The 14,420-nt window shown below is 31.8% G+C and overlaps 1 protein-coding gene across 1 annotated transcript; it reads right to left on the reverse strand.

Annotated features, from left to right (window-relative positions):
* Positions 1 to 3,595: 3,595 nt before the first annotated feature.
* On the reverse strand, positions 3,596 to 6,136 carry LOC125200968 (trans-cinnamate 4-monooxygenase). The gene is made up of 3 exons (XM_048098822.2): positions 5,298 to 6,136; positions 4,627 to 4,757; positions 3,596 to 4,370 (listed from the first exon to the last, which is right to left on the reverse strand). The coding sequence occupies exons 1-3, from the start codon at positions 6,080 to 6,082 to the stop codon at positions 3,772 to 3,774; spliced, it is 1,515 nt and encodes a 504-aa protein (XP_047954779.2). The 5' UTR covers positions 6,083 to 6,136; the 3' UTR covers positions 3,596 to 3,771.
* Positions 6,137 to 14,420: the final 8,284 nt, after the last annotated feature.

The following is a 14,420-nucleotide window of genomic DNA, read 5'->3' on the forward strand; positions in this document are numbered from 1 at the left end:
AAATGTCCATATATAATTCTCTATCTTGGTATTACTAACTTATCAAACATGCCCTTAAAATAGTAAAGAAACTTTTTTCACGATTCATGTAAACTTAAAACATGTTGTATTAATTTTAAATATTGATGAAAATGGATAGTGCGGTGCCATTACCCTGGTATTGGACCCTTTTGTATTTTCAATTGCCAAGAAGTTATTAGGAAGGTACACCAAATTATTATGTAGCCACAATGTGGAATGACAATGAAATTTTTACTCAAACTCCCTTAAATTGTGAAACGTATTTTTTACCCAAACGCCATCTATATCATTTAAACTCAATAATACTCATGTGAACTCCATTTTTTCTCTTTAGTTGACTCTGATGTTTTGAGTCCCGCTCCACTGACTAGTAAAAATGAGTTTAGAAATTTTTGTTGTTTGTTGATAATTGTTCTATAAGGACGTTGGTATATTTTTGAAATCTAAATCTGCAGTTTTTCGAAAAACAATAATCAGACAAAAAATCAGTTACTCCATCTACCCCACTTTAGGAGTCCCGAGTTGGAATATTCCATAAATGGTAAAAGGCCCACATTCCACTAACCTTTTTCCACTCATATTTTATTATAAAACTAGTACTCCCTCCGTCCCCGATTAAGAGTCACACTTTGACCTGGCACGAGTTTTAAGAAATGTAAAGAAAAGTTGATTGAAAAAGTTAGTAGAATGTGTGACCCATTTTTTATATTGATTTTATAGTAAAATGTGAGTGAATTGAGTTAATGGAATGTGAGACATGCTTACTATTTATGGTAAAAATGAACTGTGACTCTTAATTGGGGACGGACCGAAATGGAAAAGTGCGACTCTTAATCGGGAACGGAGGGTGTATATAAAAGTATGACTCACGTTCCACTATCTTTTTTCACTAACTTTTCTTTATATTTTTTAAAACTCGTGCTGAACTCAAATGAAACTCCTAAAGTGGGACGAAGGGAGTAATACGTAAAAAGTAAGTCTGTAATTTTATAGATCTACATTTGTAATTCAACATACTGTAAAGAATAGTAAGTCTGTAGTTTTATAGATCAAGGATTAAAAAAAGTTGTAAAAATTTGTTCCAAATTGCATTTCTTTGTGGAAATGAGAATTTGAAATTTATAAAATCAAAACCGAATAAAAAGAACTCAGAAATTTTTGTATGTTTGCAAAATATTTTAAACAGCTTAAGCATGTACTCATATAAATAATTTTTATAATTATTCATGGGTATTGGTTTAATTTTGTTTAAGAGTGAACTACATAAATGATAGTACTTGATCTTTCACTTTCGCACATAAATGGTACTTGATCTTTATTTTATATCGTTTTTGGTACATATAAATCACATTTTTGGTACCTGATGCAATTTTGACCCCAAAATGCCCTCTAAACAAATACATATTTCCATTTGTATCATTAAGGTTATTTTGGGCATACAAAACTAAGTACCAAAAGTGATATTATAATCTCTTCACTCATTCTTCTCACTCTTTATACTATTATTATTAATCAATATTAAAATTTTATTTTGATATTATAAATTAATAATTAATTTATTTTTTAATATCAGTCAAATATACGTAATTATAGTAATAATTATATTTAATTATTATAATAATATTATTTTTATAATACTAAAAACTAGTTCTAATAAATAGTAATAATAATATAATTATTTAAATTATGAATCACATCATTTATATAATAATAATAATTATTATTATTATTATTATTATTATTATTTTACATTATACTAATAAATAATAAATATAATCTTAATAAAAATTTAAAATTGTGAATTATATTCATAATGATATTAAGAGTTGAATATTTTTAGTTAGGTGTTTCAACCATAAAATGAGTATAAAACAATTCAATACAAAATATTTAATTAATTTAAATATTTTAAATAATTAATTTAATTAGGTGTTTTGTTTTTTATTTATATTATAAATGCAATCAGATGTATGTATAAAACACTAAAAAAAGAAGAACAAGAAGAGAAAGAAAAAAGAGGAAACATAAACTAATGAGAAAAAGAAAGAAGTAAGGAAGAAAAAATACTCAAAAGAAGGAAGAAAATGAAGAAAAAAGAAAGAAGGAGAAACTAAAGAAGAAAAAAAGAAATAAAAAATGAAGAAAAAAATAATCACATGTTTGGTATACAATTTAATAGAGATTTCCAAAAATATTCTTCATAACAAAATAATCACAAGTTTAGTAGTTAGGGTTATTTTTGTCACTGGGTACCAAAAACGATATAAAATAAAGATCACGTACTATTTGCGTGTGAAAGTGAAAGATCAGGTACCATTTATTTAGTTCACTCTTTGTTTAATTACATAGTACTGTACTAAGAATGAATAGGCACCATGCGGATGATGATTTATAATAATATTTGTAAAATTTATTGTTATCAACAATACATATTTATAAACTTATTTCATCATTATAATTATTTAATTCTCCTTCTATCCTATAAAAATAGTCTTCTTTTTCCATATTTAACTAACCACAAAAGAATCCACATCTATTTTTGGTAAGTTTTAATTTCTTTTGAGGTCTTTCTTATTCTCCACTAACAAAACTCCAATCACTTTTTCTAGCAATCAGTCTCATACTACTTTATTAATTTCGTACTAAAACTCGTGTTATTCTCAAAGTCTTTATTTTTATAGGCTGAAATACTCCCTCCGTCCCCGATTAATTATCACTCTTTGACCGGGCGCGAGTTTTAAAAAATATAAAGAAAAATTGATTGAAAAAATTTGTGGAATGGGGGACCCACTTTTTTATATTAGTTTTATAATAAAATGTGAATAAAGTGAGTTAGTGGAATGTGAGACCTACTTACCATTTATGGTAAAAATGAAGTGTGACATTATTGAAGGATGGACCGAAATGAAAAGGAGTGATAATTAATCAGGGACGGAGGGAGTATATATTAGTGCGTTTTCTATGAATAGTAGACATAGTGACATTGCTTGACCCTCAAAGGGAATTATTTTTTAGAAAAGAAGAAAATTTCATATATATATATATAGGAGTAAGATGTTTCTTCTGATACAATAGTCAAAATATTTTTAGGAATAAAATTTATACCCACAAAATTTGGACACCTAGATGACAAGTGAGCAACACGATTACAATCTCTGGGGATGAAATTAAATTCGATGACGTGAACTCTTCTCGCAACTGCCAAGATATCATCCTTTATCACCTCACCATAAGGATCAAGTTCAACATCCCCATGTAATCCTCCGATCAGATTTTAGTTATCACTTTGCACGTATAAATTAGATATATTTTATAAAAAAGCCATATTCAAACCATAACAACAATACCTTACATCAATGTTGTCAAACCAGCTACTTAACTTCAGTCTTGAATAACCATCACCTATCTCTAAATACCACGCCCAGGCCACAATGTTACATAGCTCGACCCTGGATGGGGCTTTAACTGACCATGACATTTGGCATCATCCCAACATTCACAAAATTAAAACCGTTGACCATTAGAAACATTAGAAACCATCACCTATTTAAATACTTACTACAAGAGTGTAACGTTGTTTGACAAATCAAAAGATTGAGTAACATTAGAAACATCAATATTACAACATAACTTCGACTATTTTCAAAACTCCAAGATCGAGTCGCACTTAAACACCATCGTTACGTACAACATTATATTTCAATACACCATCACGAAATGCCCAAGGAGAGCTTTTTTTTTCTAGATTTTTCAAAATGATCTGGGTTTCAAGACAATCGTGGAGTGCTTCAAAATGTGGAGGCTGAACTGCCCGCCTTTCTCCGATGTGTCGATCTTCGACTGCCCCGGGGGAGGCAACAGCTCGAAGTTCTGCACAAGCCGCCCTATCGTGATGCCGAGGATAGGCAACGCTAGAATGATCCCAGGGCAGCTCCTCCGCCCAACCCCGAATGGGAGGTACCTAAAGTCGTTGCCATTGGCCTCGACTTTCGCCTCCTCCTCCAGGAATCTCTCGGGCCTAAACTCTTCAGGCTTTTTCCAGTGGTCGGGGTTGTTGGCCAGCCACCAAGCGTTCACCAAGATCTTGCTCTCGGCAGGGATGTCGTAGCCGCCGAGCTTCGCGTCGTGGAGGTTCATGTGGGGCACTAGTAGCGGGATGGCCATCCGGAGGCGGAGAGTCTCCTTGATCACGGCCTGGAGGTACGGGAGCTTGGTTGTATCAGGCTCTGTTATTTGGACTCCTGGGCCGAGTACCGTGTCGAGTTCGTGACGGAGCTTGCTCTGGATCTCGGGGTGGTTCACTAGCTCAGCAATTCCCCACTCAATCGACCATAGAGTTGTCTCAATTGCTGCAATTTGGAGACAAGTATTGTTATTAATTTTCATATTGTGAAGGCCATCAATCCACTAAGTGACATGTCACAATCAAATCCAAACATTTCCATAGTTAGGATACGTGGCGTGGAAGGCGAGCAATATGTGCGAAAATCATGTGACAACAATATCCTTTCCCAAGGATAAATTGGACTCTTTTACTTGGTTGAATATAAAAGTGCACCAAATCACATGGAGACTTATAACAAGGATTAGCTAGGAGAAACATACCAGCAACATTAATATTCTCAACAATGTAAAGGACATTATCCTCATTGATCTCTCCCTTCTGCTGGGCTTCAAGCATGTGATCGATCGCGCATTTTAGGCCATTATCGCCCTGTTTCGTGCTCACGAGCTTTCTATAGATACAAAAAGCATCCATCAGGAGTGGAAAAGGAAAGAAAGGATTTTCTTGATACTTATTCATATAGCTAGAATAAAAATAAGAGAGCAACATTATTGCACTAATACATTTTCATTTACTAGGATCAAATCACAGTCCAAAGCCAATACGAAAAAGGAGCAAAGTCCTCAACTTCATTTTTTTAAAAAGCTATGAACACTATGCAAACTAAAATGCACTAATGCAAAAGTAAAAGCAGACCCTACAAATGAGACAATAACCATGGGTTCAAAATTGAGTGGAATCCAACTATGATTTATGCAAGCAGATAAGACTCAATTCCCCTGTTCAATACCTTTCCCTCAAAAGTTAGTTGTATATCCTAAAATAGAAGTTCCCACACAATCATATACTAAATAAAGCTAAGCCCCACATAACAACATCAACATCCAAATCAAAGTTAATTAAAACACAATCAAGTCAGCCAATTAGAATTAAGAACGACGAATCTGTGTATATTTTCATAGTTTGTATCGTTTAGAATTGAGGAACTTACTTCCTCTCATCAACGAAGTAATCCTTGAAGAGCTGCAACCTCCTCTCCTTGACCTGCTGGCAGAGCTTGAGGTAGCCTCTGAGGAAAGGCCTCAAAATTGGGATGAAATCGCCGTAATTGTACTCGAAGCTCTGCGCCAATCGGCTCCTCTCCCCATTCAACGCCTTCAATTTCACAAACAGAGGATCCTCCTCGCTCTCAAACCTCCGATCGAACATGATCCGGTACATGTTGTTGTACATCATGAGCTGCAGGCGCCGCCTCAGCACGATCCCCGTCGTCGCCGACTCCGGCATCCTCTTCACGTCCTCCACGACGGCCTCGGCCTCCGCCTCCCACCCCTGGTGGTACTGCTGCACCACCTTGTTGGTGAAGAACGGCACCGTCATGATCCGCCGCATCTTCCGCCAGTGCTCGCCGTAGACGGTGAACACCATGTCCTGGCCCTTCCCGGTGAAGATGTCGAACACGACGTTGCGCGTGCGGGATCCGAACTCGACCCCCTGCGTGTGGAGCACCTCCTTCGCCAGATCCGGCGACGAGACGACGGCGAGGTTGCGCTGCCCCATGCGGAGGAGGAAAATGTCGCCGAATCGCTTCGCATACTCGGTGAGATTGCGGTGGTTGAGATCGTCGCCGACCTGGAGCCAATTGCCGAAGATCGGGATCGGAATCGGCCCCGGCGGCAGCTTGAACTTCTTGCCGCGGAGCTTGGAGACGACGGCGGCGACGACGATGGCGGAGAAGAGGCCGATTAGCGCCTTTTCTAGAAGGAGGAGATCCATTTTATTATGTAGATTGATTTGAAGCGGGAGTTGGTGGGTTTGTAGAATTGCGGAGGTTTTAAAGAGGAGGCATGGGAATTTATAATGTGTGGAGAGGTTTTAGGTGGAGTGGGGCCCGGTGATGAACTGACGGCGTCTGCGATTTAACGGCGGGAGAGAGTGGTAAGTGGAAGGAATGGAAGGGGTCGGGGGTAGGTGGCGGGTTTGGTGAGCCACACGTCAACACCCCTTTTTGTGGTTTTTATCATTTTGCCAATCATTTTTGTATTAATTGCACAATTGTCTCTACTCATTTTGATCACTACAATTAAACCTTAATTTATTCCTCCATTCGTCTTACTCACTACACTTTCCCTCAAATCACGTGTTTTTGGTCGATCGGAATGGCAAGGGTAAGACGGATTTTTGCAATTTTTAGGATATTTTTTTTCCTTTCGAAGAACAACCTCTTCCATATTGAAGATATATGATTCGAATCATACTATATATATATTTGCTCTGACTTAGAAATAATTACTCATATATATATATGATTCCAATAATTCATATATGACTTTTCTATAAATCTAACTTCTGCCTTATGCATTAGTATATTTTGTTAGTATTATATTCCACTAAGATCTATAACACCATCATATTTTATCATCTAGCCAAATACCATGTGACCATTTCAGATCCCGAGTCAATTACTCATTTGTCAAACGTAATAAATGAACTAAAATGGAGGACATGTCAACGTTAAAGCCAAATGGATATTTGAATATTATCTTAAATAGATGCATCAATTAAAAGAAACGAGTTTATTACTAATTGAGAAGTTGTTATGCTAAAAAATTGAATCTAATTTACGAAACATTCGAAATATTATGTAACTACTAAGTTCTAACTAAAATTTGTAAGAAATACTAATGTTTTGGGTTTAACGTCTTGTGCTACAACTAATTCTCAATGAAAACGTGGCTTCAATTTTTTTTTTGTCTCAAATTGGCAATTGCTAAACACCTTAAAAAACTACCGCACAGCGAGGTACGATGCCACAAACGCTTTTCCTTTATACACACGTGAATGAATTAAATAAAAAACTTTTGTCTCTTATGAAACGTACAAACATTTATTTTATGAAATTGGAGTTGTTGTTACAAAGAGTGGGTTGAGATTGATTTGTTAGAACGTCCTTTAATCATTAGTTACTCATTTCATTCCATAGATAGTACTACTAGTTTTTATCCTTTATACTAATAAGTTGAAAAAGAGAGGGAAATTTTGAGTTTAGCTAGCCCATCCAATGAAATATCTTCATGTGATACTCCAGCAATAGAAAAGGTTAAGATTCCATGTGGAATCCATATTATAATTACGTAGATGTTTTATTGTATTAAATCAGAATCTAAATTATTGTCATTAATTTTGTTTTACGAGATCGTTTCACACAAGACACCATTTATAGGACTATCGAATTCACATAACTAAACCACGAATTTTAATCTCAAATATGATTTTTAAAATATTGTAATCGTTAAAAAAGTAGTATTAGGTATTATTTAGATAGTTCTACAATCATAATATTTAATTTAATGACGATATTATGCATATGTAATTACAAATTCAAATATCAAACCCATTTAAAACAATTAACCCCAATGTAGAACTTGTCAATATTTTCTGATTAATTCGGATTTATTCATGAACAGAGCATTCAATACAACAAATATTAAAACAATTAATAAAGCATCCACGACTCGGCTCTTAGCCATCTCCATCTTGTCTCGCCAAGATGAGATGGCTAAGAGACCGGGCTGCAAACCTCTCATCTCCATAAAATCTCGCGGGATGCGAGCTTGGATTAGGTCCGCGAGTGGACTCCGTTTATTACTTTTTGTATTTCTTTTAAAAAATCAGAAAAAATTGAAAAAAAAAAACCAAAACTAAGTAAAATTTTCTCAATTTCCCAAAAATATTACAAAAGGTGAATATTATTTTAAAAAATAATATTGCATCTCAATTTTATTTATATTTGTTTGAAAAAAATTAAATTTGAATTGAAATAGTGGGACCTATGAATAGTTATAAGATGATATGGTTCGGAGATGGAGGGTTACAAGTGATATCTCTTGATGAAGTAATGAAGTAAAAAGTGGTGTGGGGCCACCATGAATAGATATAAAATGAACTGGAGATGGGATTGTGGATGACCTTAAACAATTTGAATCTTACCAAAGTTGTTTTATGATAATAACAAAATTGTTTTTACTATGGAGATTCAAAAAAAAATGTTTAAAATGTTAAGTGATGAGATGATAAAGTAAAAGCGATAATATAAGAGATAAGTGAAACGAAAATAAAGTAAGAAAAAAAATTAAGTAATAATAAAGTGTGAAAAATTGCTACTTCATATATTAATTCATTTCCATAAGTCGCGCGCGGCTCGTTTATTTACATTTTTTTTTTACCAAAATTAATAAAATTTTCCCAATCCCCCAAAAATATATAAATTTTGAATTTTTCAATACAAAATTTGAATATTATTTTAAAAATAATATTACATTTCAATTTTTATTATATTTGTTTGAGAAAAAATAAATTTGAGAAATAGTGGGACCTGTGAATAGTTATACGATAAGATGGTTTGAAAATGGAGGGTTACAAATGCTATTTCTTGACGATGAGATGTAGTAAAAATGATGGGGCTATAAATAATGTAGAGATAATAGGAATTGAGATGGGGTTGTGGTCTTGTGGATGACCTAAAGCATCTGAATCCTATCAAAGCACATCTTCAAGTTGCAATTAAAGATGATTTTTTTAAAAATAAGTAGATTTTTCTTTTCTTAGAACTTTATTGCCAATTTAGAAAAAGTAATAAGAAAAGCAAAGGTATTTATTTGATGAAAATATGTGAATATTCAACACATGTTTCTTCATAAAAGAGTTATTCTTCTTTACTTAGTACTAGTCGCTTTTTCTATTCTCCATGTCACAATTTAATTTTCGAGTTAGGTGTTTGTTTGAAATTAATTTTGTCACTTCAACAATTATAAATGTGTTCAAATATAAGGATGTGTATATTACTCGCTACGTTTTATGATAATAACAAAGTTGTTTTTACTATGAAAATTTTACAAACTGAATGTTTAAATGTTAATTGATGAGATAGTAAAAATAAAAGCGATAATATAAGAGATAAAAGTGAAAAGAAAACGAAGTAAGAAAAAAATTTGAAAAAAGTAATGAAAAAGTGAGAAAAGTTACTACTCCATATATTAATTCATTGCTTAAAAAAATAGAAATGCTTTTATCACATTGAAACGTTCCAAATAGAAATACGATTATATGAATGTGGAAACAGTAATACAATAGTGCACTACAAAAAACAACAAATTTATGACAGATTTTCCGTCCATAATTTCAATTTTTCTGTCGATAGACAGTTTTACCGACGAAAAATTCCATCAGTATTGACTTGTCTTTACATTTATTAGCTAGAGACTACAAAAATTCCGTCGGTAATATGTCAAATCTATCGATAACATTGTTTCTCGTTAGTAATCCGTTAGTAATTATTGAATATTAATTTGTTCCGATTTGAATACCTGTCAATAATTCTGATGTTGACATGACATGATGACTTACTTACGTGACACTATCGAATATCACTCAAAACATTTAACATTATATAAGACGATTGAAAACATTACTCCTATATACTCCCTCCGTTCCATAGTAGTGGAGGCATTTCTTTTCGGCACGGAGATTAAAAAAAAGTTGTGTTAGGTGAGTTAAGTAAATGAAGAATAAAGTAGGAAATGAAAAAGGTAGAGAGATGTAGAGAGAATAAAGTAAGAGAGAGTAAAGTAGATGAGAAGAAATGTGTTGACTTTTACCAAAAAAGGAAATGACTCTACTACTATGGAACGTACCAAAATGACAAAATGACTCTACTATTATGGAACGGAGGGAGTATGTTTTATACTACTAAATTAAATATTTTATTTATTGTACATCATTCCATATTAATTCTCGGGCAAAACACATCCTTAAGTTCTTGTACTTTGATTGTTTATTTCAATAGATCCTTAATTTTTTCGTTTTAGTAAGTCCTTGTACTTTTATATTTGATATATTTCAATCCTTATTTGACGGAACCGTTAACTTTTCCGTTATAAAATAACATATCATATATTAATTATTTAAATATATTCCACCTAATATCCTAGTTAGAATATATAAACATAACATAAATATAAAACTAAAGATAAAAATAACGCCTCATTAATTATAAAAAAAATAGTAATACTACTATCTAGGTTTACTAATCAAAATTAAAGCACTGCGCCGCTCTTCTTCTCCATTATCCTCTCGTCTCTTCTTTTTCATTTTTTCAAGAAGCTTATTCTCATTAGTGAAACTATTTCACCTCCCTCTTCCTCTTCTCTCTTCCACGTCGACGAAGCATCCATAGCGTGGGGTCGGAGCCGGAGCAGGCCCTAGGTCGACGGCCAATTCTGCGACTGTCATTAACATGAAGAGAGAGATAAAAAAATAAGAAAAAACTAGAATTCCATGGTAAAAAGAATTCTAGATTTACATCATTGGAACTAAATAAGTATTTAATTAACAATATAACCTACCCATATAATCTCCACCATATTTTAACAAAAGAATTGATTATTAACCAAACAATATAACCCTCTACCTACACTTGAACATTCTTTGAATAAATTAGCCGTAATAATTATTTCTCTTACGAAATTTCTTGTTCCGAATATTCATTTCGTTTAGAATTCTTTACTATTTTTGTTTTTTGTTTTTATCCTTTTTTTTTTTATATTTATGTTATGTTTATATTTTCCAACTAGGATATTAGGTGGAATATATTCAAATAATTAATACTCCTTCCGTCCCCGATTAAGAGTCACACTTTTCCATTTCGGTCCGTCCCCAATTAACAGTCACACTTCATTTTTACTATAAATAGTAAATAGGTCCCACATTCCACTAACTCAACTCACTCACATTTTATTATAAAACCAATATAAAAAAATGGGTCTCACATTTCACTAACTTTTTCAACCAACTTTTCTTTACATTTCTTAAAACCCGTGTCCGGTCAAAGAATGACTCCTAATAGGGGACGGAGGGAGTATATGATATGTTATTTTATAACGGAAAAGTTAACGGTTCCGTCAAATAAGGATTAAAATATATCGAATATAAAAGTACAATGACTTACTGAAACGAAAAAATTGTATAAGGATCTATTGAAATAAACAATCAAAGTACAAGGACTTAAGGATGTGTTTTGCCTTAATTCTCGTTTTCTTCTTCAATTTCATTCTTTATAATATAAAACCATATCCAACAAATAAATGAATTTAATTCTTTATGATACGACATTGTTTAACTGTGTACAATATGATGTTATTTTGGTTGGCAACCGATAATACCACATAAGTAAGTTTACAAGATATGAAAAAATCAGAAACTTGATTATTTGCAAATCAGGAAAAATAAATAATTTAATTGTAAAATCGGAACAAATCATAGTTGGATAATTCACATACTACATCCATCCTTTAAAAATAGAAACTATTTTCATTTTGTTCCGTCTCTAAAAGTTACTCCCTCCATCGGCCTTTAGGAGTCTCATTTCTTGGTAGCACAGATTTTAAGAAATGTTAAGAAAAACAGGTGAAAAAAGTTAGTGGAATATGAATCTCACTTGTATATATTAGTTTTAGATAAAATGTGAGTGAAATGAGTTAGTGGAATGTGGAACCCTATAGTACTATTTATAGTAAAATGAACCAGGACTCCTATTCACGGACGGATTAAAAAGGAAAATGGGACTCCTATTCGCGGACGGAGGGAGCAAATCTTTTTATTTTAGGAAACTTTTTTTTAATCTATAATGGGGTGTGACTAATTTTTCATTAACAATATTTCAATTATTCTTTTATTTTTATCTCTTATTTTATCAATTTATACATATATAAAAGGCGAGTTTTTGACTTCTTTTAAAATATTTGTAAGTTTTGTCCTCATTCTGAATTTTTTATAGTCATGGACCAATTTGAATATTTCATAGTTAATTGGGCATGATAATCAATACATATACTACCTCCGTCCCCCAAATTTTGAAACACTTTGACGCGGTACGGATTTTAAGAAATGTAATGGAAAGTGAGTTGAAAAAGTTAGTGAGATGTGGGTCCTATTTTTAAAGTATTAGTTTTATAATAAAATGTGAGTAGGAATGAGTTAGTGGAATATAAGGTCCACTACCAAAAAGGGTAAAAGTGAAGTTGTCAAATTTTCAGAGACGGACCGAAATAGTAAACTGTGTCAAAATTTGAAGAACGGGGGTAATAGCATTTATAATTCATAGTATTAGGTTAATAATTATACTCCTACCTAATTTAAATAGAATCAAAGTATAAACGTGGGAATCATAATTAAGTTATTTAGGCACATCACTTGACCATATATCATATGGAGTACGTACTATAAATATTTTATAAAAGAAATAAATCTATACATTTATAAAAGGCGAGTTTTGACTGTATTTTGATATATTTAAAAGTTATGGGGTGAATTTGAATATTTATAAAATATGTAATAATGGTTATAGTGTGGAATTTGTATTGATGTGGCTGTTATAATGCATTAGATGACTCCATAGAATTTTACCAGAAAGGGTTGCAATGCAAATAATTCAACGTTGCTTGCTAACAGCTTCTATAATGGTCCTTCCGTAATTTGATCACACCCGTGCGATGTACGACCCAATTAGTTTTCTATTTACTTTTTTTAAAATTGTGAGTTCACTTTATGAAATGAAAAATAATATTATTATATTAAGTTCTAAACTCACAAATGGACAGTAACAATGTATTAAATCAATAAAAACTCTTCTAATTAAATAAGTTTAGAAACTAATTGTTGCACAGAAAACACACATCAATTAGAACACTTTTTGTCCTCTATATACGTTGCGGCTCCAAGTTAAAATATCATGGAATTACATGTTTCAATCTATTTATTTATTATTAAAGAAAATTCTATATTTTAAATGCATAAATTTTTGTTTAGTAAATATAAATACTATTTAAAATCTATTTCGAGTTTGTATATTTCAAAGTGAATTTTTTACCAAAATTCACTAATTAATTATGGCAAGTTAGTGTTGCTGACATCACTTATCACCTTGAACATTAGCAAATCCAACGGTTAGTTTAGTGAGATAGTTGTTGCAACGGTTTACCAATTAATCCTCACATTTTTTTATTGATGCTAGTCCTCAGCTTTTACCAATACTTAAATGGAGAAGTTTTTTAATGCTTGATTGAATTCATTAAAATTCAATTTACCCTAGTTGAACCTCTCGTGCGACTCATTTTTCATTAACAATATTTCAATTAGTCTTTTATTTTTATCTATTTATTTTATCAATTTATACATATATAAAATGCTAGTTTTGGCCTTCTTTTAAAATATTTATAAGTTTTGTCCTCATTCTGAAATATTTATAGTTATGGACCACTTTGAATATTTGATAGTTAATTGGGCATGATAATCAATACATATAGCATTTTTAATTCATAGTATTAGATTAATAATTATACCTAATTTAAATGGATTGAATATATAAACGTGGGAATCATAATTAAGTTATTTAGGCACATTATTTGACCATATATCATATGGAGTACGTACTATAAATATTTTATAAACGAAATAAATCTATACATATATAAAAGGCAAGTTTTGGCCGTATTTTGATATATTTAAAAGTTATAGGGTGAATTTGAATATTTATAAAAATATGTAATAATAGTTATAGTGTGGAATTTGTATTGATTTGGCCGTTATAATGCATTAGATGACTCCATAAAATTTTACCAGAAAGGGTTTCAATGCAAATAATTCAACGTTGCTTGGTAACAACTTCTATAATGGTCTTTCCCTAATTTGATCACACCCATGCGATACACAACCCAATTAATTTTCTATCTACTTATTTTAAAATTGTGAATTCACTTTAAGAAATGAGAAATAATATTATTATATTAAGTTCTAAACTCACAAATTGACTGTAACAATGTATTAAATCAATAAAAACCCCTTCTAATTCAATATGTTTAGAAACTAATTGTTGAAAAGAAAACAAACGTCAATTAGAACACTTTTCGTCCTCTATATACGTTGCGGCTCCAAGTTAAAATATCTTGAATTACATGTTTCAATTTATTTATTTATTATTAAAGAAAATTCTATATTTTAAATGCATAAATTTTTGTTTAGTAAATATAAATACTATTTAATAATATATTTGGAGTTT

The sequence above is a fragment of the Salvia hispanica genome, chromosome 2, assembly GCF_029641045.1.
Source record: "Salvia hispanica isolate PSC_SH4W2 chromosome 2, Shi_PSC_v1, whole genome shotgun sequence".
Lineage (NCBI taxonomy): Eukaryota > Viridiplantae > Streptophyta > Magnoliopsida > Lamiales > Lamiaceae > Salvia > Salvia hispanica.

Bases quoted from the DNA above. Each gene is read 5' to 3' on its own strand.
- LOC125200968 (XM_048098822.2), bottom strand. From the start codon at position 6,082: ATGGATCTCCTCCTTCTAGAAAAGGCGCTAATCGGCCTCTTCTCCGCC. The intron at 4,758-5,297 runs GTAAGTTCCTCA...TTGTATCTATAG, and splicing joins TACTTCGTTGATGAGAGGAA to AAAGCTCGTGAGCACGAAAC. The intron at 4,371-4,626 runs GTATGTTTCTCC...TCCAAATTGCAG, and splicing joins TGAGAATATTAATGTTGCTG to CAATTGAGACAACTCTATGG.